This window comes from Carlito syrichta, unplaced genomic scaffold (assembly GCF_000164805.1).
Source record: "Carlito syrichta isolate Samal-C Ts95f unplaced genomic scaffold, Tarsius_syrichta-2.0.1 Scaffold309483, whole genome shotgun sequence".
In the NCBI taxonomy this organism is placed as follows: domain Eukaryota; kingdom Metazoa; phylum Chordata; class Mammalia; order Primates; family Tarsiidae; genus Carlito; species Carlito syrichta.
The window spans coordinates 538,433-563,728 of record NW_007253579.1 but is presented as its reverse complement, the minus strand read 5'-3'; the positions used below and the strand labels follow the sequence as shown (position 1 = coordinate 563,728).

Sequence of the window (25,296 nt, the reverse complement as noted above, 5' to 3'; positions counted from 1 at the left end):
GGGTCTCGAACCCGCGGGCTCAGGCAGTCCACTCACCTCAGCCTCCCAAGGCGCGGGACTACAGGCTGAGCCACCGAGTCCGGCTATAATTCTGTTTCTAAAACATTTGGGAACTTTAAATATAATAGTACTTAATCTTATTGGGTGGTTGGAAATACGAGTTGAGAGCAAGCCACATTAATATCTTATGCTTATCTCAGTTTAGTCAGTTAGCATTTGACTACATATTCTGTTGAGGATTGTGATAAGGCTTCATAGTCCTTTATAATTACCATTTAAAAGTACATTCTTTGCCCTCACAGAACTCAACTTACACATTTTTACAGTTTTTATGGTAGAAATAAAGTAGTATTAATTCAACAGACATTTGAGAGCTTGCTGTGTTCTGAAATTAGAAGGCTCCTAGCCTTAATTAGCTTAGAAGTTTAGTGAGAGAGACAGGAAAATCAACAGTTATTTATGGACACAGTATAGTGGAAGCACTGAAGATTCCTAAAATTTTATGTCATTTTTGCTTAAGGGCCATTCTCTTCTCCATTTCTGTTTTATTTCATTAATTGTACAGTATTTTGAGTATTTTTTTCTGTTATTTTTAAAGGGACTTAAGGTATCTTCTAGGCTGATGTGTTTATTTTCTAGGAATTGGAACTAGAGCCTAAAGAAGTTTAGTAACTTAAGGTCAAGAAACGAACTGCTGCTTAAAATGTGGTCTCCAGGCCAGCAGCTTTAGAACCAACTGGAAACTTGTTAGAAATACACATTTCCAGGTACTCCTCCAAACCTACTGAATCAAACTCTGTTCATTAGTTCAGCAGTTTGTGTTTAATCAGCTTTCCAGATGTTTTTTGAAGCATGCTTAAGTTCGGGAATCATTATTATAGCTCATTGATTCTTTTCGCCTCTATCACTACTCAAGGACACTGTTCTAGTGAACAGCTGTTATTGATGGGTGTGTTTTGCCTCAAGGTTCTTTCAGTAAAAATCAGTAAAGGGTACTGATAAAGTTAATTGGTGATAAAGCTGGAGTAAGAGCCTCTGTCTATGTCTAGCATTCTTTCCATCTTTCCTTGTTACTTTTCACCTTTTTAAATTCCTTGAAAGCAACTTGTTCAGTCTACAGTGGTGATTCTGGCCCCCTAGCTTTAAAAAGGTTATAACTCTATTCAAACATTAAAGTAGAGTAAATAAATGAATATATTCTTAGGAAAGCTTCTCATGTTTTTCTTCAGCTTCTAAAGAACTTGTTCTGAATTTTCACTGGAGTGTTGACCCCGATTGAAAACTATGAACATTTCCTTCAGAAAAAACATTATCTAGACAGTAGCTCCTCCTTATCCATGGGGGGTGTATTCCAAGACATGAAGTTTAATTTACAAATTAGGCACAGTAAGGAATTAACAGCAATAACTAATAAAAATAGAACAGCTCTAACAATGTACTATAATAAAAGTTATGTAAATATGGTCTCTCACTCGCTCCCTAAATATCTCATTGAACTGTTCCACAGATGACTGAAACTGCAAAAAGCAAAACCATGGATAAGGGGGAATTACTGTACACCCATGTGTAGTATGTTATATGTTATCTCAGAGACTTTGGGTCTCTCTTGAAGCTCATGGACATTATTTTGATTTTGTGGGACTTCTTTTTCCCTACTTAATTTTCTGATTCTCCCCTTTCCATTTTCTGTGGTAATAATTTTTTGAAAGTTTAAAATAGCATACCCTGCCTCCTCCACATATACATACATGTGCACATTTGTAAGTGATCACACACACACACATGCACGCGTGCGCTCGCACACTCTTATACGGGTGGGAGATTTAAATGGGTATCAGAGTATTTTGGGATAAGACACCCAGGCTATTTGGAAGTCGTGGGCCAGAGTTTGCTATGGTAGTTTCTTTATATATTTTTTTCATGTACATTGGGTATGTGTTGAACAGAATACAGTATAAATTAGTGGGTGTTAAAGAATAAAATCCCTCATAGTATGTAAGCGGAGGGATCGACCAGTTAGCAAGCTAGACTTCTGACAACACAAAAGACTTCTGAGACTCAGTGAAGTAGCAGAGTTTGTGAGATGCGTGTGCTTTTATCTTTCCCTCTCACCTTTCTGTTTCGTGGGGGGATTGGTGACTAGGGAGGGTATAGAAATGCAGAGACAAAAACAAGAGCACTTTAGAGAGTGAAATTTGAATATAAATATTCTAGGCATTAGTCTTTGTTCTGATTTAGTGTGTCATGCTTTTGATTTTTTTACTATATGTTTATGCATTATGCAAAATTCAGACTACTGTGTCAAATAACAAAATATTTGATAGATGTTTAAAGTATGGTGCAATTATGGAATTAAATTATTCCCCCCAAATATTTATCTTCTAAGTATGTGAATATCTGTCTTCCTAGATACGTAAGAAAAGTTTAGAAGTTAAGTAAATAAGTAAAAATGCCTTCTGTATCGATAACTTTTTAGGGATCTTTATAGAGAATGATAGCAATAGAAGTTATTTTAGTGTTTTCCATTAACACTGCCAGTGAGATTACTTGGATATAAGATTTTGGAGATAAATGTTGATAATAATGTTCTCCAGTACAAGAAATACTGTAACTCATGAGATTCTTAGTAATTGGAATTTTCTCGAGTTACAAATTGATTAGTAATATTATATAAATCAAATATCCTATTTTATGTAAGATAAGTTAGATAGTATTTTTGTCATCACTTTTTGAAAATAAAATTATGTAGATTATATGTCTTTTTTTTTTTCCTCCTCCAGGATCGAAGTAGAATGTATGACAGTTTGAATATGCACTCTTTGGAAAATTCTCTTATTGATATTATGAGAGCAGAGCATGATCCTCTTAAGGGTAGGTCACTTTTAAAAAATTATGTTATGTACCAATTTTGTCTGCTTTTCTTACTAATTTTTGTTATGAAAATGAACACTAAGTACCACCTATATCAGCTATAAAATTCTATTATACGTGTATTAATAAGAATCTTTATTTATATACAGTGTTATGCTCTTTCCTTTGTTAATGTGAAACTGCCTCCGTTGATTTATAATTTAAGAAAAATGTATATTTAGAGATATGCTACAGCTTACCAGGGGATGAAGAATGAATCTAAAGTGTATACTAGTCACTTTTCTAGAATTCTTGCAAGTACAGAAATATTAAATGTTTTCTAGAATATTCGTATTCACAATTTGCAGTGATTCCAACATAGAATTGTCCTAAGTTAGCTTTTCATCTCATTTTTCTTCTATTGTCATATCATAGGATCTTAAAAGGGCCAATATTTTATAGTAGCTTCTCTGAAGTGAACAGATTTTCTTAAATGCTGAGATAAATTAGAAAAAATAATCAGCCCACTGATATTGCAGTAGCATTATTCATAAATAGTTTATGGTACTGAAATTTTATTAACATGCTTATAGTCTATGTATAAAATAAAGTGTTCGTAATTATTTTACATTTCTTTATACAATATTGTCATTTATGTCAGTGGTGAAAACCTAGCATACTGTGAGCTTGAGTCATGGGAGATATTTAGCTATTGCTACATAACAAATTATCTCTAAACTTAGTAACTTAATACAAATATTACCTCACAGTTTCTGCAAGTCAGAAATTGAGGAGAGGTTTGACTGGTTGTGGCTACAAACCTCTCACTGAATTAAAACCATGGATTATCTGTAAACTTTCTACCTTTTTTTATCTCTGTGAAGCCAAGTAAGAATTCTTACAAGATTATCCTAAAAACTCTAGAACTTTGAGACTAGAAGAAAGGTGGTAGTGGGCTAAGTTGATAGTACTGACCTAATAGCTAACCATTTTGTTCTGTTCATGAATTTTGTAAATTAATTTCTTGTCTTTCTAATTCCTTCGTTTTAAGGAATTAATTTAAGCTAAGTGTTATTAGTGGTTGTTAATGATGTGTGCCAATGGTAAGTCCCCATATGAACTATAACAAGTTATACTTTGGACTTTTAGGGTTTTTTTCGTTGGGTGGTTGGTTGGTTGGGTTTTGTTACTTTGTTTGTTTGTTTGTTTTTTAACTGCTAACCAAAACTCAGCTTAGTTTTTTGAGTATTAATATATGGATGCTTGTTCTTTTTCACTGTTATGCTGACAGTCTCAGTGGTGTTTGTCTTAGATCCACTGCTTACAAACCAGCAGTTTATAATTAAGAACTTTCCTCTGTATATCTGCTTGACTTCGAGAAAGAAAACTCTTAGAAACTCTTAATAAAAGATAAAATCAAGATTATTAGCCATTACCAGTGAATAATTGAAAGATTTTCATTGTTGCTTTTCCTAGTCTTTTTTACAAAGGCTTTTTGAAGATGGTAGAGAAAATATTAATTGCAGCACTATTATCTTAGTTTTTCTTTTTTCTAGCCTTGATTATAGTAATAGTGAAGGGAAACCTAGAGAGAGCACTTTGAAAAGGAAATAGAAACAGGATAAGGCCAAAAGGAATTTAATAATTTTTTTAAAATCTTAAAAGAGTGAATTCAGTATATTTTATTAGAAAACATAATCTTTGGCTGTGGAAAGAGGAAAAATGTGTCCACCACCATCTTTGGGAATCATGGTGACAAATCTCTGTTTCTGGAATATTTTATGTTCCATATGTTTCATGGCAGGGAATACAAAAAGAGAGAAAAGAAAAGAAAAAGACATTTGAGCGACCGTCTCTACGTAGAATTGTAAAAATTAAGACTGATACCAATCGTCATCATATTCATATTTCAAATTATCTTGGTACTCAAGTGCTGTCATTTTTTTTCTTTCTTTTCTAACTAATACAAACTACTACCTCCAGAATATCATAGTGTATATTTTCTTCCTCCCCACACTCCAATCATTACACTTTTTCTTTGGGCTGGACCTCAGTAGAATCTGCTAGAGCAGGCAGTGGCAAGTGGAGGAAACCAAGCAGAGTTAAGCAGCTAAATTTGTTTTGCCTTCTTTTCATTTCTGACATTAGAACAGCACTTCACCCTCTATCCCATCTTTTCTGTTTCATTTACTCATCCCTTTTAGCATATCTTGTCCACTATTTATGAGGAAGGACTCAAAAAAACCTGGAATTATTTTTCAAAGAGCAGGCTCCTTATAGTACAGGCTTCCTCTACTAGGTAAGTGTTCTAGGAGCCTATCCGAACCAGTGTAGCATATACCAGCTAGCGGTGTTGTGAGAGACTGCATTCAGCTTCAGTAAATGTTTTCTGGAGATTCTTTCAATGCATTTGTCCGTTTCATGATTCACAAGCACACCTGCCCACACTGTGCTTAATTAATGTTCAGCAGTTTTTTTACCAAAAGATGGCATGACCCCCATGCCTCACCCTCCCACTTTACCCAATTTCACCCTAAGTGACTTTGTTTCCTGGATGAAAAAAGTCCTCAAAGGGAAACATTGTGCCGATATGGAAGAGGTGAAACAAAAAACGGCAGAAGCACCAAAAATAGCCAAATTGATGAGTTCAAAACCTGTTTTGAGTAGTGGAAAAAGTATCTCAAGAGGTGTGTTGCATGAAACGGAGAGTACTTTGTAGGTGACTGAAGTTTAAACGTGTAACAATAAATGCACAAATTTTTGTCAATTCCGATTTGTTTTGGATCCCTTGTATTGAAAACTTTTTTTCTCTAAAAAATAAATATTATTTATATTAAAAAAAAAATTTTTAACTAGCCATTTGTTTTATCTTCCGTTTGGAATCTAGTGAAAAAGGCAGTTGAAGGGTAAGTTTTAAAAGTTAATTCCTTAATAGTGAAAATTTCGAGAAAACTATGAACTTGAGTGATGAGAGATTGTATTAGTTATCTGTTGCTGTATAACAAATTATCTCAAAATTTAGTAGTTTAAAATTATAAACCCTTATCATATTATGTTATCTCCGGGTTAGAATTTGGGCACAGTTTAACTGGTTATTTCTAACTGAGGATCTTTCATGAGGTAGTAGTAGTCAAGATATTGGCTGAGGCTACAGTCATCTGAAGACTTGACTACAAGATGGCTCACTCACATGGCTGGCTGTTGGCAGAAGAACTGTTTGTTGCCCCATAGACCTCTCTGCAGGGCTGCAAAAGTTTTCTCACAACATGGTTGCTGGTATCCCCCAGGGTAAATGATAAAAGCTCAAAGTGAATGCCCCAATGTGTTCTATGTCCTAACCTTGGATTCTCATGCCATCATTTCCACAGCATCCTGGTAGCTACATAGGGCAGCACTGTTCTATTTGGGACGGGTCAGCTGTGAATACTAGGAGGCAAGGATCATGCAGGCTGCCTACCATAGAGGTAAAAGACAGAGGTGTAAATTTGTGTTCATTTCTACTCTTAAGTCTAAAGGAAAAGAAAAGTTATTCAAGATGAGAGTGTCATTAGGAAGAAAAGTTGTCAAGCAAATCTCTAGAATTCTAACAAAACGGCACGCTACCAGCCTGACGGAACTGAGAGATTGTACTCTTATGCCCCAAATACTTCACTACAGCATATTTCCATTTTCCTATGGTTTTAACAGGTCAATAGAGAACCTCCATTGTTTAATGCTAAGGTTTTTATGGTCTAACATAGAAGTTGGGAAGGAGTCTAGACTTGTTGGAGTTGTACAGATAGGAAGTGAAGGCAACCCAAGATGGATCTCTGAATGCCTTGTATTCCACTAAGTGTGCCTGATTTTGCACCGGTGTCATGGACATTGACTGTACATTGTGTGAGATGGATGTGGCCTCTGCCATGATTTAATGTATAGCTTATTGGAGAAAGAGATCTTACACAAACACAATATACATGTGACTACAGTGTGTTAGAAATACCATGGAGGGTGATTATGAGGTGTTTAGAGAGATTATACGTAGGAGGAAGTACCTAATTTAGATATGGAGTAAAGGAAGCTGAAACCTGAAGCCTGAATAGCACAATGATGAAAAAATATTGTGGGGAACGTGTCAACTAAACCAACACAGTGGCATGGGCAAAAAGCATGGAAAAGATTGTCATATTTAAGGAACCGAAAGCAAGCTAATCCTGGCATTGCTTGTTTAGGGTTGCCTGATGTTGGCCAGCTTGTGATGACTCAGTTAACAGTTAACTATGTTTTGCTCTGGATGGCAAAAGCTGACACACTGTTACATGCTTCCTTAGTATGAGCAGCACTGTGACCAATATGCTTTATTTATTCTGCAGTAGTTTCTCTTCATTAACGTCCTATTTTCTGAAGACTATCTTGATTCTTGGCAAACATTTTGCTTTTCAAAAGAAAATCAAGCATGAATTCTTTTCATGGTTAAAGTAAATCATGCTTTGCCAAGTACTGTTTTGTAACTTTGCAGTTTTATATTTGCATACCTATTCTAAGTCTGATGCCTTTAAAAATTTCTGTTTACTGTTTTTGATATCCAGCATGATTTTTATTACTTGGTTGCTACACTCCTATTTTTTAAGACTCCTAGAGTAAGAAGCTCGGCTTATTTTAGGGAATATTGTCCTGAGAAAATAAGAAGTTCTTTCTGTAAAGTGCTAAGTGGTTGTGTATTACCCCCCCCCCCCAAAAAAAGTGACTTGCTTCTACCACTTCTCCCTGTTTCTCTTCAGCTGACCTTAATTTAAGGTTGAAGTACCAAGTCACAAGATAATTTATAAGTTTCTAAAAGTCTCCAATGTGGGAACTTGCATTTTGGAATTTAAGACCTGTTGAGCTGAACACAGATTCTCAGACTCTGAGAGCCTGTTAACCATGCAGGCTTTGGGGCCCACTCCTTTAAGGTGGTATAGTGCATGTGAGGTGAAGGGCACACCTGGAGAAACTCTAGTATAGAAGAGCAACAGCAAAGAGATCTTGGAAACGTGAAAGTTTAATGGCATTTGTTAAAATAACAAGATGCAAAATAAAACACATGCCCATGATAGATCTGCCAGAGCAGTCATGTCTACTCCTCTTACACAGCCCTGTTCCCTCTGACAGAGAGATGGATGCATTTCTCAAAACTGAGTTTACTTTTGTTCAACCACTGGTGTTTCCTGGAGTCAAAATTTTCATAATTGCAAAATAAAATTTTAAAAGTATAGAAGAAAATCACATGTATTAGAATGTATTTTTATTTATTTATTTTTTAATCAATAAGAATGTTTTTTTTAAAAGATGAATGAAGAGGGCTTGCTGTGTGTGCGTTCAGTTTTTTAAATAAAATGATAATTTTTAAAAGAAGTAAAATTTACATATTTTTTGCCCTCTATTCCATTGAATTTTCTTTTCTTTTTTCTATAGACCACTGGCCTTTGATAGGAAGAAAAAATATTGATTGGTATGAATTATATTTATATAGAAGCCTTATATGTTTTATTAAGTATATGTTTTATTAAGAGGTGATCACACTTGTATTAAATCTTAATACTTTACCCTCCAACTACTCTGTAAGTTTGACCTTAAGTGAAAGTACAATTTACAAGAGGTTTTTTGTCATCAGTGGGAATGTCTATAGATTGAAAAGAAAGTTATGAAAATGTGGTTGTAAAAGTTCTTATTTTTAAAAAACTTACTTGAAATATAGTATCATAGATAGAAAGTTTGATTTCTTTTTAGGTAGCTGTCTTTATTACCAGCTGTTACTAAATTTGAAAACATACTTGAGTTATTTTTTTCAAACATCTTTAAATATTTAGGAAAATGATTTGAATTCTGACAGACTGCAACTTCCTTTTTAAAAGCTAAAACTTATCAGACATAAACTACAATGAATTTTCCCCAAATCACATTTATTTATTCAGAACATATACATGCTTACTGCAAGCCTGTTATTCACCACAAAGGATCTTTCATATGATTTTAACTATGCTTTTATCTCTTATATTTTTAAGTAGAAGGTAAAACAACAAAAAGAATGTTTCTTACATGTAACTTGCAGTGATTAGAAACAAGCACTTGGGATGATTAGGCCTATGAATTTTAGCTGCTTATAATATTTGAAGACATATCTGAGAATCTCTTTTGAAGACTTTTCCTCTGAAGATAGCATTTTATCCTTTTAAAAAATTTTGTTTTCCTGTTACAAAAAGTAGTATTCAGTCATTAAAGAAAATTTGAAAACACTACAAAAAGCAAGTTTTTAAACCATCTGTAGTCCCACAAACTAAAATAACCACAGTTTTTTTCTTTTTTTGTGCGTATAAACTTAAAATATTTGCAATAATTAAATCTTTACCTTCTCTCTAACTGGTGAACTTTGTAAAATAGTTGTTTTAAAGATATATATACATAAGAAGTCAAATAGTACCATAAATCTTATATAACAAAAAATATAAATCTTTTCTCCTTTTTTCTTTTATTTTTAATGTAGTTTATTTAGAAAATAAATCAGAGAGAGAGAGAGAGAGAAGAATATTCACCTTCCCGGGGTAGGGGAGGGGAAGAAGGCTTAGGAATCATGGTGGCCATAGCTCAAAGAACCACGTGGCTCTACCAGAGTTCAACAAAGCAATGGCCAGAATTCTCTTCCTTTATCCTTCTCTACTTCTCATTCCCGTTCCTTAAGCGTGGTCACTTTGAACTTTTTTTCATTGATTATTAAAGTTGTTATTTGTAAATAAATGCTTATACTTCTATATTTTCTGCATTTTAGGTATTTATAGTTAATACCCTACTAGGACTTAGCTATCTTCCAAAACGTCTACTCTTTTGTCCAAAATCATTGTAATCATTTTGTTTAAATCAAAAGTTTTATTACTAAGATAATGCAAATAATATTCATAGATGAACCTTGTATGTTTTGTATTATAACATCTTCTTTTTCATATAATTTTGTTTTCCCCGGAATTAATTATTATCTTCTTTTGGTTTGTTGACTTTCTAAGACGTTATCACTAATTTATCCCAAAGTATGTCTGTAGAACTGTGAAGGTTCTTTCAATACAGGTAGACACATTAAATAACCATTCCGACAGATTTCTTTCATTCTCGTAGCCCTCTGTAGCAGTCATTTTGGGACTTTCATAATTCTGGGAATTCCTTTTTGCTGTAGAATTCATGTCCCAATCTTTTTTAAATGGATTATGCTTTTGTTTTTTGTTGTTGTTGGGCCTTACAGTACCTTCCTGCTGATGAGACATACATTTTGAGACTATATGTATGAAAACAGAGTTGTTCTACCCATATAGTATGATAGGCCAGTGTGGAATTACATAGTAGTAATTTAGGATATTGAAGGCATTGCTTCATTCTCTTTTAGCCTCAGGGTTGCTTTAAGTATAATGCCGTTTTGAAACCTGTTCATTTGTATGATTGCCTTTTTTGTGATTTTAATTTTTTTCTTCTTTCTGGAAGCTTTTAGGATCTTTTCATGCCTGTGGTTCTGAAATTTCATAATAGTGAAATGTGAGTCTTGGAGTGCATATGTGCTTACATACCTTCCTTCCTGCCTTCATTTATTTTATTTATTGATCTGTTCATTCATTAGACCCTTTTAATTCTGACATTTATTTCTTAAGTTCTTGCAAATTTGGAGTATTAGTTCTTTGGTAATTTCTTCCTTTTTATTTTTCATTCTATCTCTTTGGGAAATTCCTGTTCTTTGAATGTTAAACCTTCTATATTCATCATCTTCTACTTTCCATTGTTTTGTCTTTTGAAGAGATATCCTTATCTCTTGATTTTTCAACTCTCCTACTGATTTTTTATTTTAAGACTTTTTGCTCACTAATTTTTAAGATACTCTTTTTTTAAAAAAAATTGTCAGAACTTTCCTATTATGTCTTCTTATTTTTGTTTGATTTTATGTCTCTGGGGGAATATTTTAATGTTTGAAGGTTATTTTTACATTTTAAGAGATATCCTTATCTCCATACTTTTCAACTACTCTATTGAGGTTTTTATTTTACAACTTTTTGTTGACTAGTTTTTAAGACTCTCCTTAAAAACATTCTCAGAACTTTCTTAGCCGGGCTCGGTGGCTCAACCTGTAATCCCGTGCCTTTGGGAGGCTGAAGTGAGTGGATTGCCTGAACCCGTGGGTTCGAGACCCACCTGGGCAGTGAGACCTCATCTCTACAATAAATCAAAAAATCAGCCAGGCGTGGTACCGCATACCTGTAATTCCGGCCACTTGGAAGGCTGAGGCGGAAGGATCGCCAGAGCCCAGCAGGTTGAGGCTGCGATGGCCGGGAGCGGCCACTGCACTCCAGTCTGGGTGACAGAGTGAGACTCCAACTCAAAAAAAGAGAGAGAGAGAGAGAGAGAGAAAAGAAAGAACTTTCCTATTATGTCTTATTCTCATCTGATCTTGTTTTTCTGGAGGCTATTTTAGCATTTGAAGATTATTTTTATTTTCCCAATTCCTTGTTTGTGCTTTTTCTAAGTTCTTCTTTTCTGTTTGTTTATGTTCTTTTTTTATGTCTGAGACTTTCATTAAATATTTTATGATTCTTTACTGTCTACTCATATTTACACAAAAATAAGGATTGGAAACTCTATATACATAGCTGGATTTATTAACTGGTGGTGATTGCTATAAGTAAATCAGGTGTGACTGTTAGAATGTATCTAGGTCTTTTTTTTTTTTTTGTCTAGGAAATGAATGTAGATGTGGATCTTCAAATCTTTTGCCCGAAAACTGTAGACCTGGCTGCTAGATTTCTTAGGAGAACCAACGAGGGGAATGAGTGTCCCTAGAGTTCTTTTAAAAACTAGCAAGCAATCTTCAACCTTCCTGTTTTCAGTGCTACCTTACTTCTACCCTCAGTGATAATCAGTTTCTTACTTCTGAACCTATCCAAGTGTCTACTACAGTAAATGGCTTGTTTCTGGCATAGGTTTGTGTTTTTCAGGTCTACAAAGTCAGTTAACATTCAGCCATTCACATTTACAGCTTCCAGAAATTTGATGACATAGTTGTTTTATGATCTTGTTTAATTTTCTTTACCCTATGGGATTCTGTCTCTTTCAAACTTTTTTTTTTTTTTTTTTTTTTTTGAGTTGGAGTCTCACTCTGTCACCCAGACTGGAGTGTAGTGGCCGCTCCCGGCCACCGCAGCCTCCACCTGCTGGGACTCTGGCGATCCTTCTGCTCAGCCTTCCAAGTAGCTGGAACTACAGGCGTGCACTACCACGCCCAGCTATTTTTTTTTTTATTGTAGAGATGAGGTCTCGCCTGCCCAGGTGGGTCTCGAACTCGCAGGCTCAGGCAATCCACTCACCTCAGCCTCCCAAAGGCGCGGGATTACAGGCTGAGACACCGAGTCCGGCTTCTTTCAAACTTTAACTGTCATTTTAGGGGTGTCAAAAAGCAACAGAGGTCTTTCAGTCTTTCATGTTCAGTTGGAAGTCTCTGTAATTCCTAGCCAACTTCTACTTCCTTGTTGAAGGTTTCCTGGTACCCCTACCAAGCATAGGTTATTTTATATTAAAGATTCATGAGAATCATATTTCTTTTTGTTCAGAGCACTTTTCTCATTTATTTTAGATTCAGTAATTTGTTTTTTAATATCTCTCACATAAGACTTTTCATGGGAACAATGAGCACATCTGTCTTGCTTTACCTTGAAGCAGCATCTGTCATAATACCACACAAATGGGAGGGGCTCAATAAATTATTGATTGTATAATTAAACATTTTTTGTAATTCATATTCTTTATAGTTATTTAGAACCTTTGAAAATAGTCGTATATTATATCATATATGTAAGATAATTTGACTATTCTCCTATAATTGGACATTTAGGTATTTTGAATTTATAAATAAAATTGAATGACTTTTCTCTGTGTTTATTTCCATAGACTAAACTAATGCGTTTGTTTCTGAGGCTATAAATATACAAGAGGGGACCCCCAAAAAAACAGAATTATCTTTTGGAGGGCGGGCCCCTTGCAATCCACTTGGAATTTGTTTCTGTGGATCAAACGGTCAACCAAAGTTTTTATCTGGAAGTTTTGAGAAGGTTGCATCATGATTTATGAAGGAAACATCCTGAGTTGTGGCAAACAGATGACTGATTCTTCCACTTTGACCGCACACCTGCCCACACCAAATTGAGTGTTCAACAGTTTTTGACCAAAAAGTCTTTTCCCCTGGCCCTACCCTCCCTGTTCACCCAATCTCGCCCCAAATGACATTTTTTTTTGTTTGTTTCCCCAGATAAAAAAATGTCCTCAAGGGGAAACATTTTGTCAATATGGAAGAGGTGAAACAAAAAATGACAGAAAATAAAACAAAAAAGTCATCAAAATTGATTGAGTTCAAAAATTGTTTTGAGTAGTGGGAAAAGTGTCTCTATAGGCATATTGCATGAAACCGATAGTTCTTTGAAGGTGATTGAAGTTTAAACATGTAAGAATAAATGCACAATTTAAAAAAATAAATTCTGGGATTTTTGGGATCCTCTGTATATTGCCAACTTACGTGTAAGTTTTATGTTACTTCCTATTGCCATTGGCAATGTTTTATTGCCCATTTGTCTTTTCTAATGCTTATCAATATTTTATTTAAAGACCCTTGTAATGTAAATGAAGTTTTGCAATCATTAGTTCAACTTGATTTTTACTATTAGTTGCATTTAGCTTAATTAGTACCAGTTTTATTATAACAGCTATATGGTAATACATTATCTTACCAGATATTTATTGACTTAAAGTTAGTCTTTCACCATTGTCTTTCTTTTGTGCTTACACTTCGCTTGAAACAAAACTTTTTGTTATTCTATGTTACTTGGTGTTCTTTAGTAAATTTTCTATTTTTGATTGGGTAAGTTTTAAAATTTGTACATATCAGTAGGTCAAAACGTGTATGGTAGGATTTTGATTTAAGAGCGAGTTAACTAAATTAGCTTCAACTAAATCTAAAGTTGATTGATGGCTTTTATTAGATGTAGGAAAGGAATGATTCTGTTGCTCTCTTGGGATCTGGTATTTTGGATCTAAGGGTCTTTTCTACGTTTGTATGATCTTATTCTTAGGCTTTTATGAGGCATGCATTGAGATTTGGGAGTGAGGTCAGGAATGACTGTCCTGCCCCTGGGATCTGAACAGAGATTGGAGTTAATCAAGGTTGGTAATGACCACATTCTAAGTGGATTTTACCAGACTTCACATGAACCTTTTTTTTTTCCTAATTGGATTTGGAAGTAAAGGTAACACTAAGATTATTTTTTTAAAAATTGGAATAGTCTTATTAAATTAGTAGAAGCAGAACTTTATTTAAAGCACATGAGAAAGAAGTATTAGATGTCTTTAGTTAAGGATGTGTGTGGTATGTGCTTAATATGCATAAACAATATATAACACGTTTTACTTATCATTTACTAAGCACTTACTAAAGCTAAGCACTGTTCCTGAGGACTATATGTGTATTAACATTTAATTTGCATGACTAAGAGAAATTTACCTGTATACTACAACTGAGTGACTGGCTTATTCTTGATAATAGTCTAAGTTTCAACTGCTAGGTAGGTGTGGCACTTGGTGGCTCTTCAGTTTGTACTTTTAACCAGCGCACCATACTGCCTTTCTCTTTTTATTTAATGTTACTCCTTCCCAGGCTCTTTATGATTCTCATATGTGATTTGAATATTCATTTTTCTCTTTAAAATAGTTGATAAAATATGTGGCATTGTTCTTTAGCAATTTTCTCATCGCTGAGGAATTGGTTGACATCATTGACTGTGAATATTGAGGCTTTGGAGTACATTTTTTGTATTTTTTCATTAAAGAAAATAGTTGTGAAGTGTGGAAAAATTTATCTTAAGAGCAACAAGCAGGACTTTTGCAGCATATCTCCTCTTAGCCACCAATACTTAAGAGATTTAGCAATGAGCTGAAATACAGCCTTGTTTTGTGGCTTTTTTTTTTTTCATTTTCTCAGAGAATATCCTTCCCTGCCATGTATGCACACACATTTCTGTACTTTCAGTTGAGTCCATGATTTACATAATAAGATGAAATATTTCATTTATCCATTCAACAAATATTTGACAGCCCATGACATGTGATGCTCTATTTTAGGTGCTAAAGATACAGTGGAGAATAAAAGAGACAAAATTTCTGCCTTCATGGATCCTCTATTTTAAAGAAGTATAGAGACAGTAAGAAAATATTAGATAATAATCAGTACTGTAAAGAAAAAAAAACACTGTCAAGAATATAGAGAAAGCAGCTGCTATTTTAGGCAGGATGGTCAGTGATGCCATCTCTTAAAGACCTGAATAAAGTGAGGGGTGCAAGCTTTGTTCATATCTGAGCAAATGTATTTCCATCAGAAAAAAGAGGAAGATCCTGAAATGGGAATATGCTTGGCATGCATGAGGAGCAACCCAGAGGCCAGTTAGTTACAGTCAGTGGTGGAGGATGAGGGGCCAGATACTTGTTCTGGCAGTAATTTGGTAATTTGTGTATGCAAGCGATAAGTTGCATGTAATTGTCCTATTTCTTAGTATTTTTAGTTGCTCAGATGTACATTTAAAGTGGCTAACATGAACTAAAGCTTTGATACAGTAGCCCCTTGGTATCCATGGACACCAAAATTTGTGATGCTCAATTCCCTTATATAAAATGACCTAGTATATGTATAAAACCCTATGCACATCTTTTTATATACTTTAAAGCAGGGACCTCCTACCCCCAGGCCATAGACTAGTACTGGTTCATGGCCTCTTAGGAACTGGGCTGCATAGCAGAAGGTAAGCAGGAGGCAAGCAGAGCCCATCCTCTGTCAGATCAGTGTGGTATTAGATTCTCGTAGGAGCAGGAAACTCTGTTGTGAACTGTGCGTGGGAGGGATCTAGGTTGCACACTCCTTATGAGAGTCTAATGCCTAATGATCCCGTCCCTCCCCCCAGCCGTCCATGGAAAAATTGCCTTTCATGAAACCAGTCCCTGACGTCACAAAAGGTTAGGGACTGCTGGTTTAAAGCATCTCTGGATTACTTATAACACCCAGTACAATGCCTAGATACCACTTCATTCACGTGAATTCAGTGTTGTACTTGGTACATGACAAATTCAAGTTTTGCTTTTTGGGACATTTTGAATTTTTTTTCCCTGAATATTTTCAATCAGCAGTTGATTGAAGAACCCACAGATACAAAGGAACAACTGTATTTATATACAAATTGCCATTTAAAGTTAAGTAAGATAATTTATAATTACTGTAGGTCATCTAGTTATTCACTGATGCCTAAAAGTATATATTTTTAAATTATTTAAATTACATACTTTCTTAATGTAAAGGTAGTACTGTCAAGAGATAGTATATATCCATTATTTATAGATATATTAAACCATTATGAAATTATTACACTTTATTATTTTTTCACAGTAATAATCACCTGATTACCTAAAATTTAATTTGCCCAAATTTATTACTAGAGGAACCCCTAGTATTTGTAATCTTAGTTTTTCCTAGAACAACAGAAAATTCATAAGTGACTTAAGTAAGATAGAATTTTGTTTTTCTTACAGAAACATTAACACTTCTAGAATGGTATGGTGATTTTCATGGATCTGAGTTCCTTTTATCACGTTCTTGTGTTATCCTTAACACACAATTTCTGCCTCACAGTTTAATATGGCTTCTTCAATTTAGCTATCACATTTACAAACAGGAAAGTGGAAAGGAAGGTCTTTCTTTTTAAGGATCTAGTTCTTCCATAAATTTCACATACCACTTTTACTTTACATTCCCTTGACTAGATCATACACACAGATGTACACTTAACTATAAGGAAGGCTGGGAAATGTAGTTTTTTCATCTGGGCAACTCTGTGTCTATCTAACATTAAGAGTTCTATTGGCAGCAACAGGTAACAATTAGTGTGTAACCACAGATCTTTTAGACAATAAACAGAAATTGGTTTAGTAACAATTTTTTTTCTATTTTAAAATTTAAATTATGCACTGTAATACTCTTGCAGCACTTTACATATTTTCTTTATCACCCTTTTTCATAAACATGTGGATGGTTATTTACTCAATATCTGTGTTTTTTTGCCAAGATGATAGATTCCAAGCTCTGTTGCAGTAGTGATGTATTCTTTTCATTGCTGCGTCCTTACTTCCTTACACAGTGTCTTTTTATGTATGAGTTGAATAAATGACATAATTAATGTTCTTGGGGTATCTGTAGAGCTGTAATGTCTAACCCAGTAGCCATGAGCTGAGAGTGGCTATTGATCACTTAAAGTGTGACTAGATCCAAACTGAGAAGTATAAATACACACGAGATTACAAAGACTTAGTATTTAAAAAGTGTAAAAGATCTCATTAATAAATTTTTCTATTTACTGCATGTTGAAATGATATGTTGGATATATTGGGGTAAATAAAGTATAATATTCAAATTTTTAAAATAAATTATACACTATATAATCATTCTGTGAGTTTTCTTAACAGATGCATTTGTGCAACAACCCATCATACCTTTCTCTCTATTACATTGTCAAGAGAAAATTATTATTAAAGTAGTGATTAAGAAAATGGCACCAAACTGCTGTTCAGATCCTGCCAGTGCTGCCTGGCAATGGTGTAACCTTGTACAAGTTATTTAACCTGTTGTGACACCTTGTCTTCATCTTAAAATGGGATAATTGCTACCTAATTTATAGGATTGTTGTCAGGATTAAGTGGTTGTAAAGAACTTAGAAAAGCTCCTGTTACATAGTAAACCCTCAAATATTATCACTTATTGCTATCATTGGGCAGGTTCTTAGTGATATCCTAAATAAAATATTTTAGTAATATCCTAAATAAAACATAACTTTAAAAGTTAACTTATAAAGATGTATTAATATTTTCACTGTGGTAGAGGAAAAGTGTTTGGATAACTTAAAAATGAGTATAAACTTGCTTATTTCACTTTGGAGTAATTTATTAGTCCATGTTGAGAAGTTTTTCTATGTGGGAAGCTATAATATTTTAGAGTATATATGCATGCAAATATATGTTCATTTGCTAATTATCTGTCCTTTGAAATTTCCATGTACAGTGTGCCTTTTAAGTCCACTTAAAGCCAAGATGTCAAAGGACTATTAGTAGTGAAAATATTTTGTACCTATATCTTGGGATAAATAAGTAAACAATGAACTATTAGAGGATAATTATGGGACAAGTATAAGTTGAGTATCTTTCAGGGCAGAACTAGGCTTCAGGTTAAGGCTTTGCTTAATTTACTTTTCCAGGAAGTCTTGCCTGAATCCCTCAGTTTGGTTAAATACTTCGTTGTATTTTATTATACAGCATGCTATACATAGCTCTTATAGCACCTGGCAGATTTTATTGAAATTGTGTATTTGTGTTTGTCTCCCCTACCACATCATAAGCAGAGACTATGTCTTACTCATGTTTGTATCTGCCACATCAAGATTTAATTAACTTGTTGTACACTGAATAGCAATACGAGTTGCTAACTTTTGCGGGAGATTTTTTTTTTTTACTTTAAATCTTAAGTCAGAAATCACAGTCATTATTTTCCATGGCCTTAAATTGTTCTCTAAATTTGGCCATCTGCAACAAGATATTTAGAAATAGGCATATTTCCAAAATAAGCTATAATACGTCAAAGTCAAGTTTCATGTTACTGAAATCCAGTTTAGGAAAGCTGTGCTTCCTGGCTCTTCTGTCTTGTAACTCCTGTACATATTTTCCTATTTTCCTATTTCTCTTTCCATTATGTTAAGGTTTCACAACAGTAAACTTACTTGTATGGTTCTTAGAGTATGACAACTTTATTTAAGAGGTCATCCAGTTAGCTGTCATGCTACATAAACCTCAGATATGAATAAGAGGTAGTACTTTTTTTTTTTGAAGGATAGTAACACTTATTTTAACTTTGTTGAGTCCAAAATCAAAACATGCCATAGTTAAATTTGAGCTCAGGTGAAGTGTGTGCATGCATAGGTATATGTATGTATATCTAGCATATATTTTAATGTGAAAAGTGGTTTATCTCTGCTGTTCTTAAATTAGCAGATGATCGAAGTCCTTAAATTCATAACTAAAACAAAACCCAACAATTTCTCTTTTATGGGGGTAGAGTACTTGCTGAAGTGGTCAAGTAGATGCAGTTAATCTTTACTTTTATGTCAAACTCATTCAAGTATGTATTGGTCACCCTTCTGGTGGCAATGCATTACATCCTGTCATGTCTTTTTTTAAAGGGAATGTGTTGAAATCCCGTACATTTAAATTTTAGCAATTTTCTAAATGGATTTTAATGTGCCTTCCTAATAGCCTATTAGAGAATGAGGCCTTTAAGAAAAAAAATTATATTTTTAGTGAATAAAGTAATGATCAGCTGTTGGCATTTATTAAGCAAATGTTATATTGTAAAACTGCTGGATGAACCACAGAATGTTTCGTGCATACTTTTTTTCTTTACCACAGCAGTATGTAGTATCCCTTTTGCACTTAATAAATACAAAACTCTTGAATGAAGAATGACTCAGAGGAAATACCATGCTCCTATGCTTTATAAGAATTTTATTTTTTATATTTTTAATCATTTTGTAAACTTTGAACAAGTTAAATTTTCAATTACATTCGTGATAATACATTTAAGATATTTTTATTAAATTTCTTTCATATAAATCTACATTGAATTAAATGGTAAATTGTGATGAGTTTTCTACTTATTTTGTATTTGAACATTTTAGTTGTTTTTGATTTAGGAATCCGAAATCCTTTCCTTCAAGTTTTGCTTTCGACAGAAGATCTATAGGGAAAATTATAAGCAGCTTTAAAAGATTTAAAAAATTCACATTCCGTATTAAGTTGGCAAGACTAGAATACCTATGTTGTTTTGCATTTCAAAAACAAATATGCTTTATTCTGTCAGCATTGTTCCCAAATCACATTATGATCTTATGATCTAGGAAGTAAAGTTAACTGTTTTTGTTTTGTTTTCAACTTTCAAAGAAAATTTTAGCTAATATACTTTTAGTTAAACATTACCCTTTTAGTTCTTAAGAAATATGCTGTGCTCAACAATTTCCTCCTTACCCCTGCCTTTTTTTCACTTTTCAAATCACTCTATAATCTTCAGACTCCCTTTTTTGTCTTTTTAAAGGTCGATTGAGCTATCCACATCCAGGAACTGACAATCTGTTGATGTTAAACGGTAAGTTTTATAAAAACATTTTATGTTTCCAATTGATTTATATAAATAAAGATAATTAAATACATGTTTCTTTGAACCTCCACATATATGCAGTTTAATTATTTTGTTATATAAAAATAAAGCTACAACTATTTCTCTACAGAAAACAGAATTGGGAATCTAAGTGTGTTCTGGCTAGCAAAGCAGTCACTGAAGTGTATTTGTAATAGTATGATTTTAATGCAGTGATTACCGAATTTGGAGTTAGTACTGGTTTGAATATGGCCTTTCCAGTTTAAGATATGACCTTGGGCAGGTAACTGTTACCTTCATTTCCCCATCTGTGAACTGGGAATGCAGTCTCAAGATTTATTATGAGACTTAAATGAGATAATGTATGCAAGTACATAGAACTTGCTACTTAGTATAGCACTTGTGTGTATATTTAACTAATATACTGGTGACTCTATAAATAGGATGGTCACACTAAATTTATTCAAACTACATAGTGAAACTCACCAGAATAAGGAAAAGAATAAATACATTTTCATTAAAGTTTGTTTTCTTTCTGTTAGACAGTCACATATTCAAAGAATCTCAGTACTTAGCACATCCATGGTTCTGGGAGTAAGGATATAGAGGATTAAAATCTCCTTCACAAAAGTATTTTTAAATCAAAAGGTGGGTAGAGAGAGGAGAATAGGAAGAGGAAAGAATAGAAATAGTATTTACTTTAAAAATAGTATCAGAATGACTTGGCTTTTCTATTTCAACTAAAGCTTTGATGAAATAAGGTATCAATGAAGTTGGGGAACAAAGGCTGGAAATAAAGTCAGTGTAAAAAGCTAGACCATGTGAACTAATATTAAGTAAAAACTAGTGACAGAAAAATGGAAATAAAGCCCTAGCCACCTGGGAGATTGTCAGGGTAAATAGGATTTTGAAATGAGATAAAAATTGAAGAAGCAGAGCATTAGATGGAGGTGATTGATTCAACATTTCACTGTTGAGTTGTCCACCACTCATAAGCCTAGTCTATAGCACTGGGTTATCTGATTTGTGAGGATCTTTAAGAATGGTTGGGAAGTGAATTGTCAAGAGTATTGCTGGGGACAGGTTGAGTACTGTAGGCAGAAGCTGTGTTCAGGCTGGACCTTACAATGGTCCAGTAGGCCACGTTTATGAAGTTAGTGAATTATATGATTTATGTAGATTTAATAAAAAGATACTAGAAATTGCATTTAAATGTCTATCCATTCAGCTTTTTTTCTAACATGCAAGAAGAAAGCTGTATTATTTTGATAGCTGGTCTCTGTTGCCAAATCAATGACCAAAACATGATCTTGTTGAAATTGAGTTTTACAAAACTGAAAATAGATTTTAATTTTTATTATTCCCTTAGCTTGATTTATAAAATAATGATAGATTTCGGTAAAAATGAATTATCTTTGTATTGGGTCCAACTTCCTTAAATACTTTTATTTTGTTACATGAAAAATAAAGATCACTTAAATTTCTATTTTAACTTTTGAAAAAGCAAAATGTTTCTGCTGAAAATTTTGAATTTGGATATTTTTCACTTATTAATGTCTACTTGACATAAAGTACTTTATGAGATACTTTGTTAAATCATTTACGGATGTTTTTAGATTGCTGAATGGATAGTAAGTGAAAAGGATCAGGAAGTATGTGTACTCACCATAAAATATTTCGGCCGGGTGCAGTGGCTCATGCCTATAATCCCAGCATTTTGGGAGGCCGAGATGAGCGGATGGCCTGAGCCCACAGATCTGAGACCAGCCTGGGCAACATGGTGAGACCTCATCTCTACAGTAAATCAAAAAATTAGCTGGGCATGGTAGCACATGCCTGTCATTCCAGCTACTTGGAAGGCTGAGGTGGAAGGATCACCTGAGCCCAGCAGTGACTGCGGTGGCTAGGAGCGGCCACTGCACTCCAGTCTGGGTGACAGAGTGAGACTCCAACTCAATAAATAAATAAGCAAACAAATAAGTAAAAGTAAAATATTTCGGTTATGTGGAAGCAAAGAGTTTAGTAGCCACACTATTTGTGCAACATACATTTTTCATTGCACGAAATAACATTATGCTAATTGATGATCTTGTCCAGCTGCCAAAAGCCCTTATAAGTAGTCTGTATGTTAGGTTGAAAAAAGTCACATTATGTGGTAGAAACATAAATATTTTATTTCAGGCAAGAGTTGCATCTTGTGGACTAATCTGTGTTTTGTGTGAGTATGCTTAGTCGTGTGCTGTTTGGGGCCACAGTGCATACATAGTACAGGAAGCCAACCTATAAATTCTGAACTTTTTCTGCCAAGGAACTAGGGGAGAAAAAAATAAAATAATGAAACCAGGACAGGAAAATTTGTTTAGGTCAGGAAAAGAGACAATTTGATCCAAAGATATATATCTGTATCTATATCTGTATATACATTTTTTAACTCATTTGGGATCATTGGTTAAGAGATGAAGCAGGAATCACATAATTGGTTGTATTTGTGGGATAAGGAAGTCTTGAGGATTTAAAATTTAGTAGACATCAAGTTTATTGAAGAGAGAACTAGGCAAAGAAGGATAGTAAAAGGTAAGGAGAAATTTTTCTTGAGCTATTTTTTAACTACATTTAATTTAACTATATCTTTAGCCTATCATCTCTCTGGGAAATGCAAGAATTAAGTGATGTTAGTACCTGGCTTTCCCTGTACTACTTATTAAATATTATTGCATGATTAAAGAAATTGTGGTATCTCCTTTCTGAATTATTAAAATTTTTCTTCAGTATATCAAAGATTTAACTCACTACTAGGCAGTTGGTTAAGTCAGTTGTATTACTAAACAACAAGCATAGCCATGTTAACTGTAAAAATCAATATTTAGTAATAAATTTTACATCAGTCTTTTTTGTAGTGATTAAGCAGCAGTTCATGATGGTTGGTACCACAGACTTTGGAGACAGATTATCTGGGTTAAAACCCAGGTTTGCTTTTCTGTCTGTAACCTTGGATGGCTTACCTAACTGCTCTTTGACTCAGTTTTCTCACATCTAAAACAGAGATTGCACATTGCCCGACTCAGAGGGACTGTTGTGAGGAGTAAGTGAATTCATTCATGTAGAGTATTTCAAACAGTTTCTGAAAATAAATGTTAGTTGTGATAGTGGCTAATGGTGAGCAGTGACAAAAATAACTTTGAAAGAGTAAAAACTTACATCCTGTGAATAGTTGAAGGAGTTGGATATATTTACTTTGGAGAATATAAAATAAAGAGAAGACGTAATTGATGCTTTCAACCATTTGAGGTATATTGTATGCAGTTAACCAAGAAGGCTTGGTCTTATGTTATTGCTGTAGAACTATAGAACCATTTGATAGAAGTTATATCAGGACAACATGTAGGCCAAAAAAGGCAAAATAACTCTCTGTGTTACCTAAAATGTGGTACCTTTGCTCTCTGGGGTACTCAAGATGACTTTTGATGTACAGAGATACACATTAAAATATGTGCATGACTATTACAATTAGAGAGCATTTCTTAGAAAATAAACAACTGACAGTGAAGCTAGGTTTGAGTTTCTTTAATAAAAACGAATATATAAATACTAGTACAGTTGGTAGGCAGATACGGCAAGCACATCTGTAAAGGTTTTATGAATTTACCTTAATAGTTAGTTAGCAGTTATAGTTAAACTTTTTAACCGTGCTTTTAAGTAAATGATAAAGCATGGGATAAAAACCAGGAAGTTGGTCAAACTTGGCAAAAACTATGAAGTGCTTCTGGCAAATCCTTGACTCTGAACCTCTGTTAAGTCAGGTATATTAAAAAAAAGGTATACGACCATACCTGTGTATCTCACAAAGTTGTTGTATAGAAATTTTAAACAATAAAAAGCATAAATATAACTACAAGCAGTCTCTTTCTCAACAGACCATGCTGCTTGGATTAAATTGAATTGACAGTTGAAGATTGTCACTCTTGAATAATTCAAACATTGTAGAAAAGTCCATATTTAGTATCTGGAAGCACTTTCAGGGGGTCACATTATATAGAAATGTGCAGATTGTCTTAAAAAACGGCAATTAAGTATTGTCTGAAGTTAGAATGAAAGTTTGGATGTTTATCTTTCTAGGAGTGTAAATCTTACACTTTGTATTCAATCAATAGTAAAACAAGGTGAAACAAAAACCTCTTTTTCATACTAGTAAAGAACAATACAAAACAATGTGTCGTTCAAGTATTTGTGTTTGGATTGCCTTTGTACTCTTCTCACCCCTTTCTCAAGGAAAATAACGACTTTTTTTTTTATTAGTATATATGATTTTTCTTTTTTTTTCAGTATTTTTTATTTTGATATTGTGGGGTACAGTTAAGGGTTAGGTATACAAATATGCTTCGTTCAGGCACCCTTGTTCATAAGGGGTATCTCCCCATTCCCAGACAGATATTGACTACCATTAATCCCACCTCCCTTCCCCTCCCCTCCCCTCCATAGTTTCCCACCACTGTCAGTCTTTTTTTTTTTTTTATAGTATTGCGGTGGATGTTCAAGGTCCACTAAATGAGTGAGAACATGTGATACTCAGATCTTTGTTTCTGTGAGAGATCACTCAGTATTATTGACTCTAGTTCCATCCAGGTTGCTGCAAAATTGATGATTTTGTTCTTTTTTATGGCTACATAGTATTCCATCGTGTATATGTACCACATTTTTTTAATCCAGTCCTCTTTTGATGAACAGCATGGTTGGTTCCAGGTTCTTGCTATTGTGAACAATGCTGCAATAAACATACGTGTGCAGGTATCTTTTTGATAGAGTGATTTGAGTTCTTCAGGGTATATTCCCAGTAGAGGGATTGCGGGGTCATATGGAAGGAATTTAAGAGATTTTAAAAATCTCTTTTTAAAAAAAATTTAGAGATTTTAGGAATCGCCACACTGCTTTCCACAGAGGTTGCACTAGTTTACATTCCCACCAATAGTGTAGAAGTGTCCCCTTTTCCCCACACCCTCTCCAGCAACTGTTATTTTTTGAGTTATTGATAATTGCCATTCTGACTGGAGTTAGGTGGTATCTCAGTGTGGTTTTGATTTGCATCTCCCTGATGATTAGTGAGGTTGAACATTTCTTCGTGTGTCTGTTGGCTGCTCAGATGTCTTCCTTTGTGAAGTGTCTGTTCATATCTTTTG

The 25,296-nt window shown here is 34.1% G+C and overlaps 1 protein-coding gene across 6 annotated transcripts in view; it reads left to right on the top strand.

Moving 5' to 3' along the window:
• CPEB2 (cytoplasmic polyadenylation element binding protein 2) overlaps positions 1-25,296 on the top strand; it is a 76,690-nt gene that overhangs the window by 7,011 nt on the left and 44,383 nt on the right. For 3 of the 6 annotated variants that reach the window (XM_021717246.1, XM_021717245.1, XM_008067350.1), the window contains 2 exons: positions 2,781-2,871; positions 20,060-20,110. In XM_021717246.1, the coding sequence (XP_021572921.1) occupies positions 2,781-2,871; positions 20,060-20,110 (142 nt within the window). Of the gene's footprint in view, positions 1-2,780; positions 2,876-3,122; positions 3,135-20,059; positions 20,111-25,296 lie in introns of all 6 variants that reach the window. The other 3 variants (XM_021717244.1, XM_021717243.1, XM_021717242.1) reach the window with 2 other exon arrangements.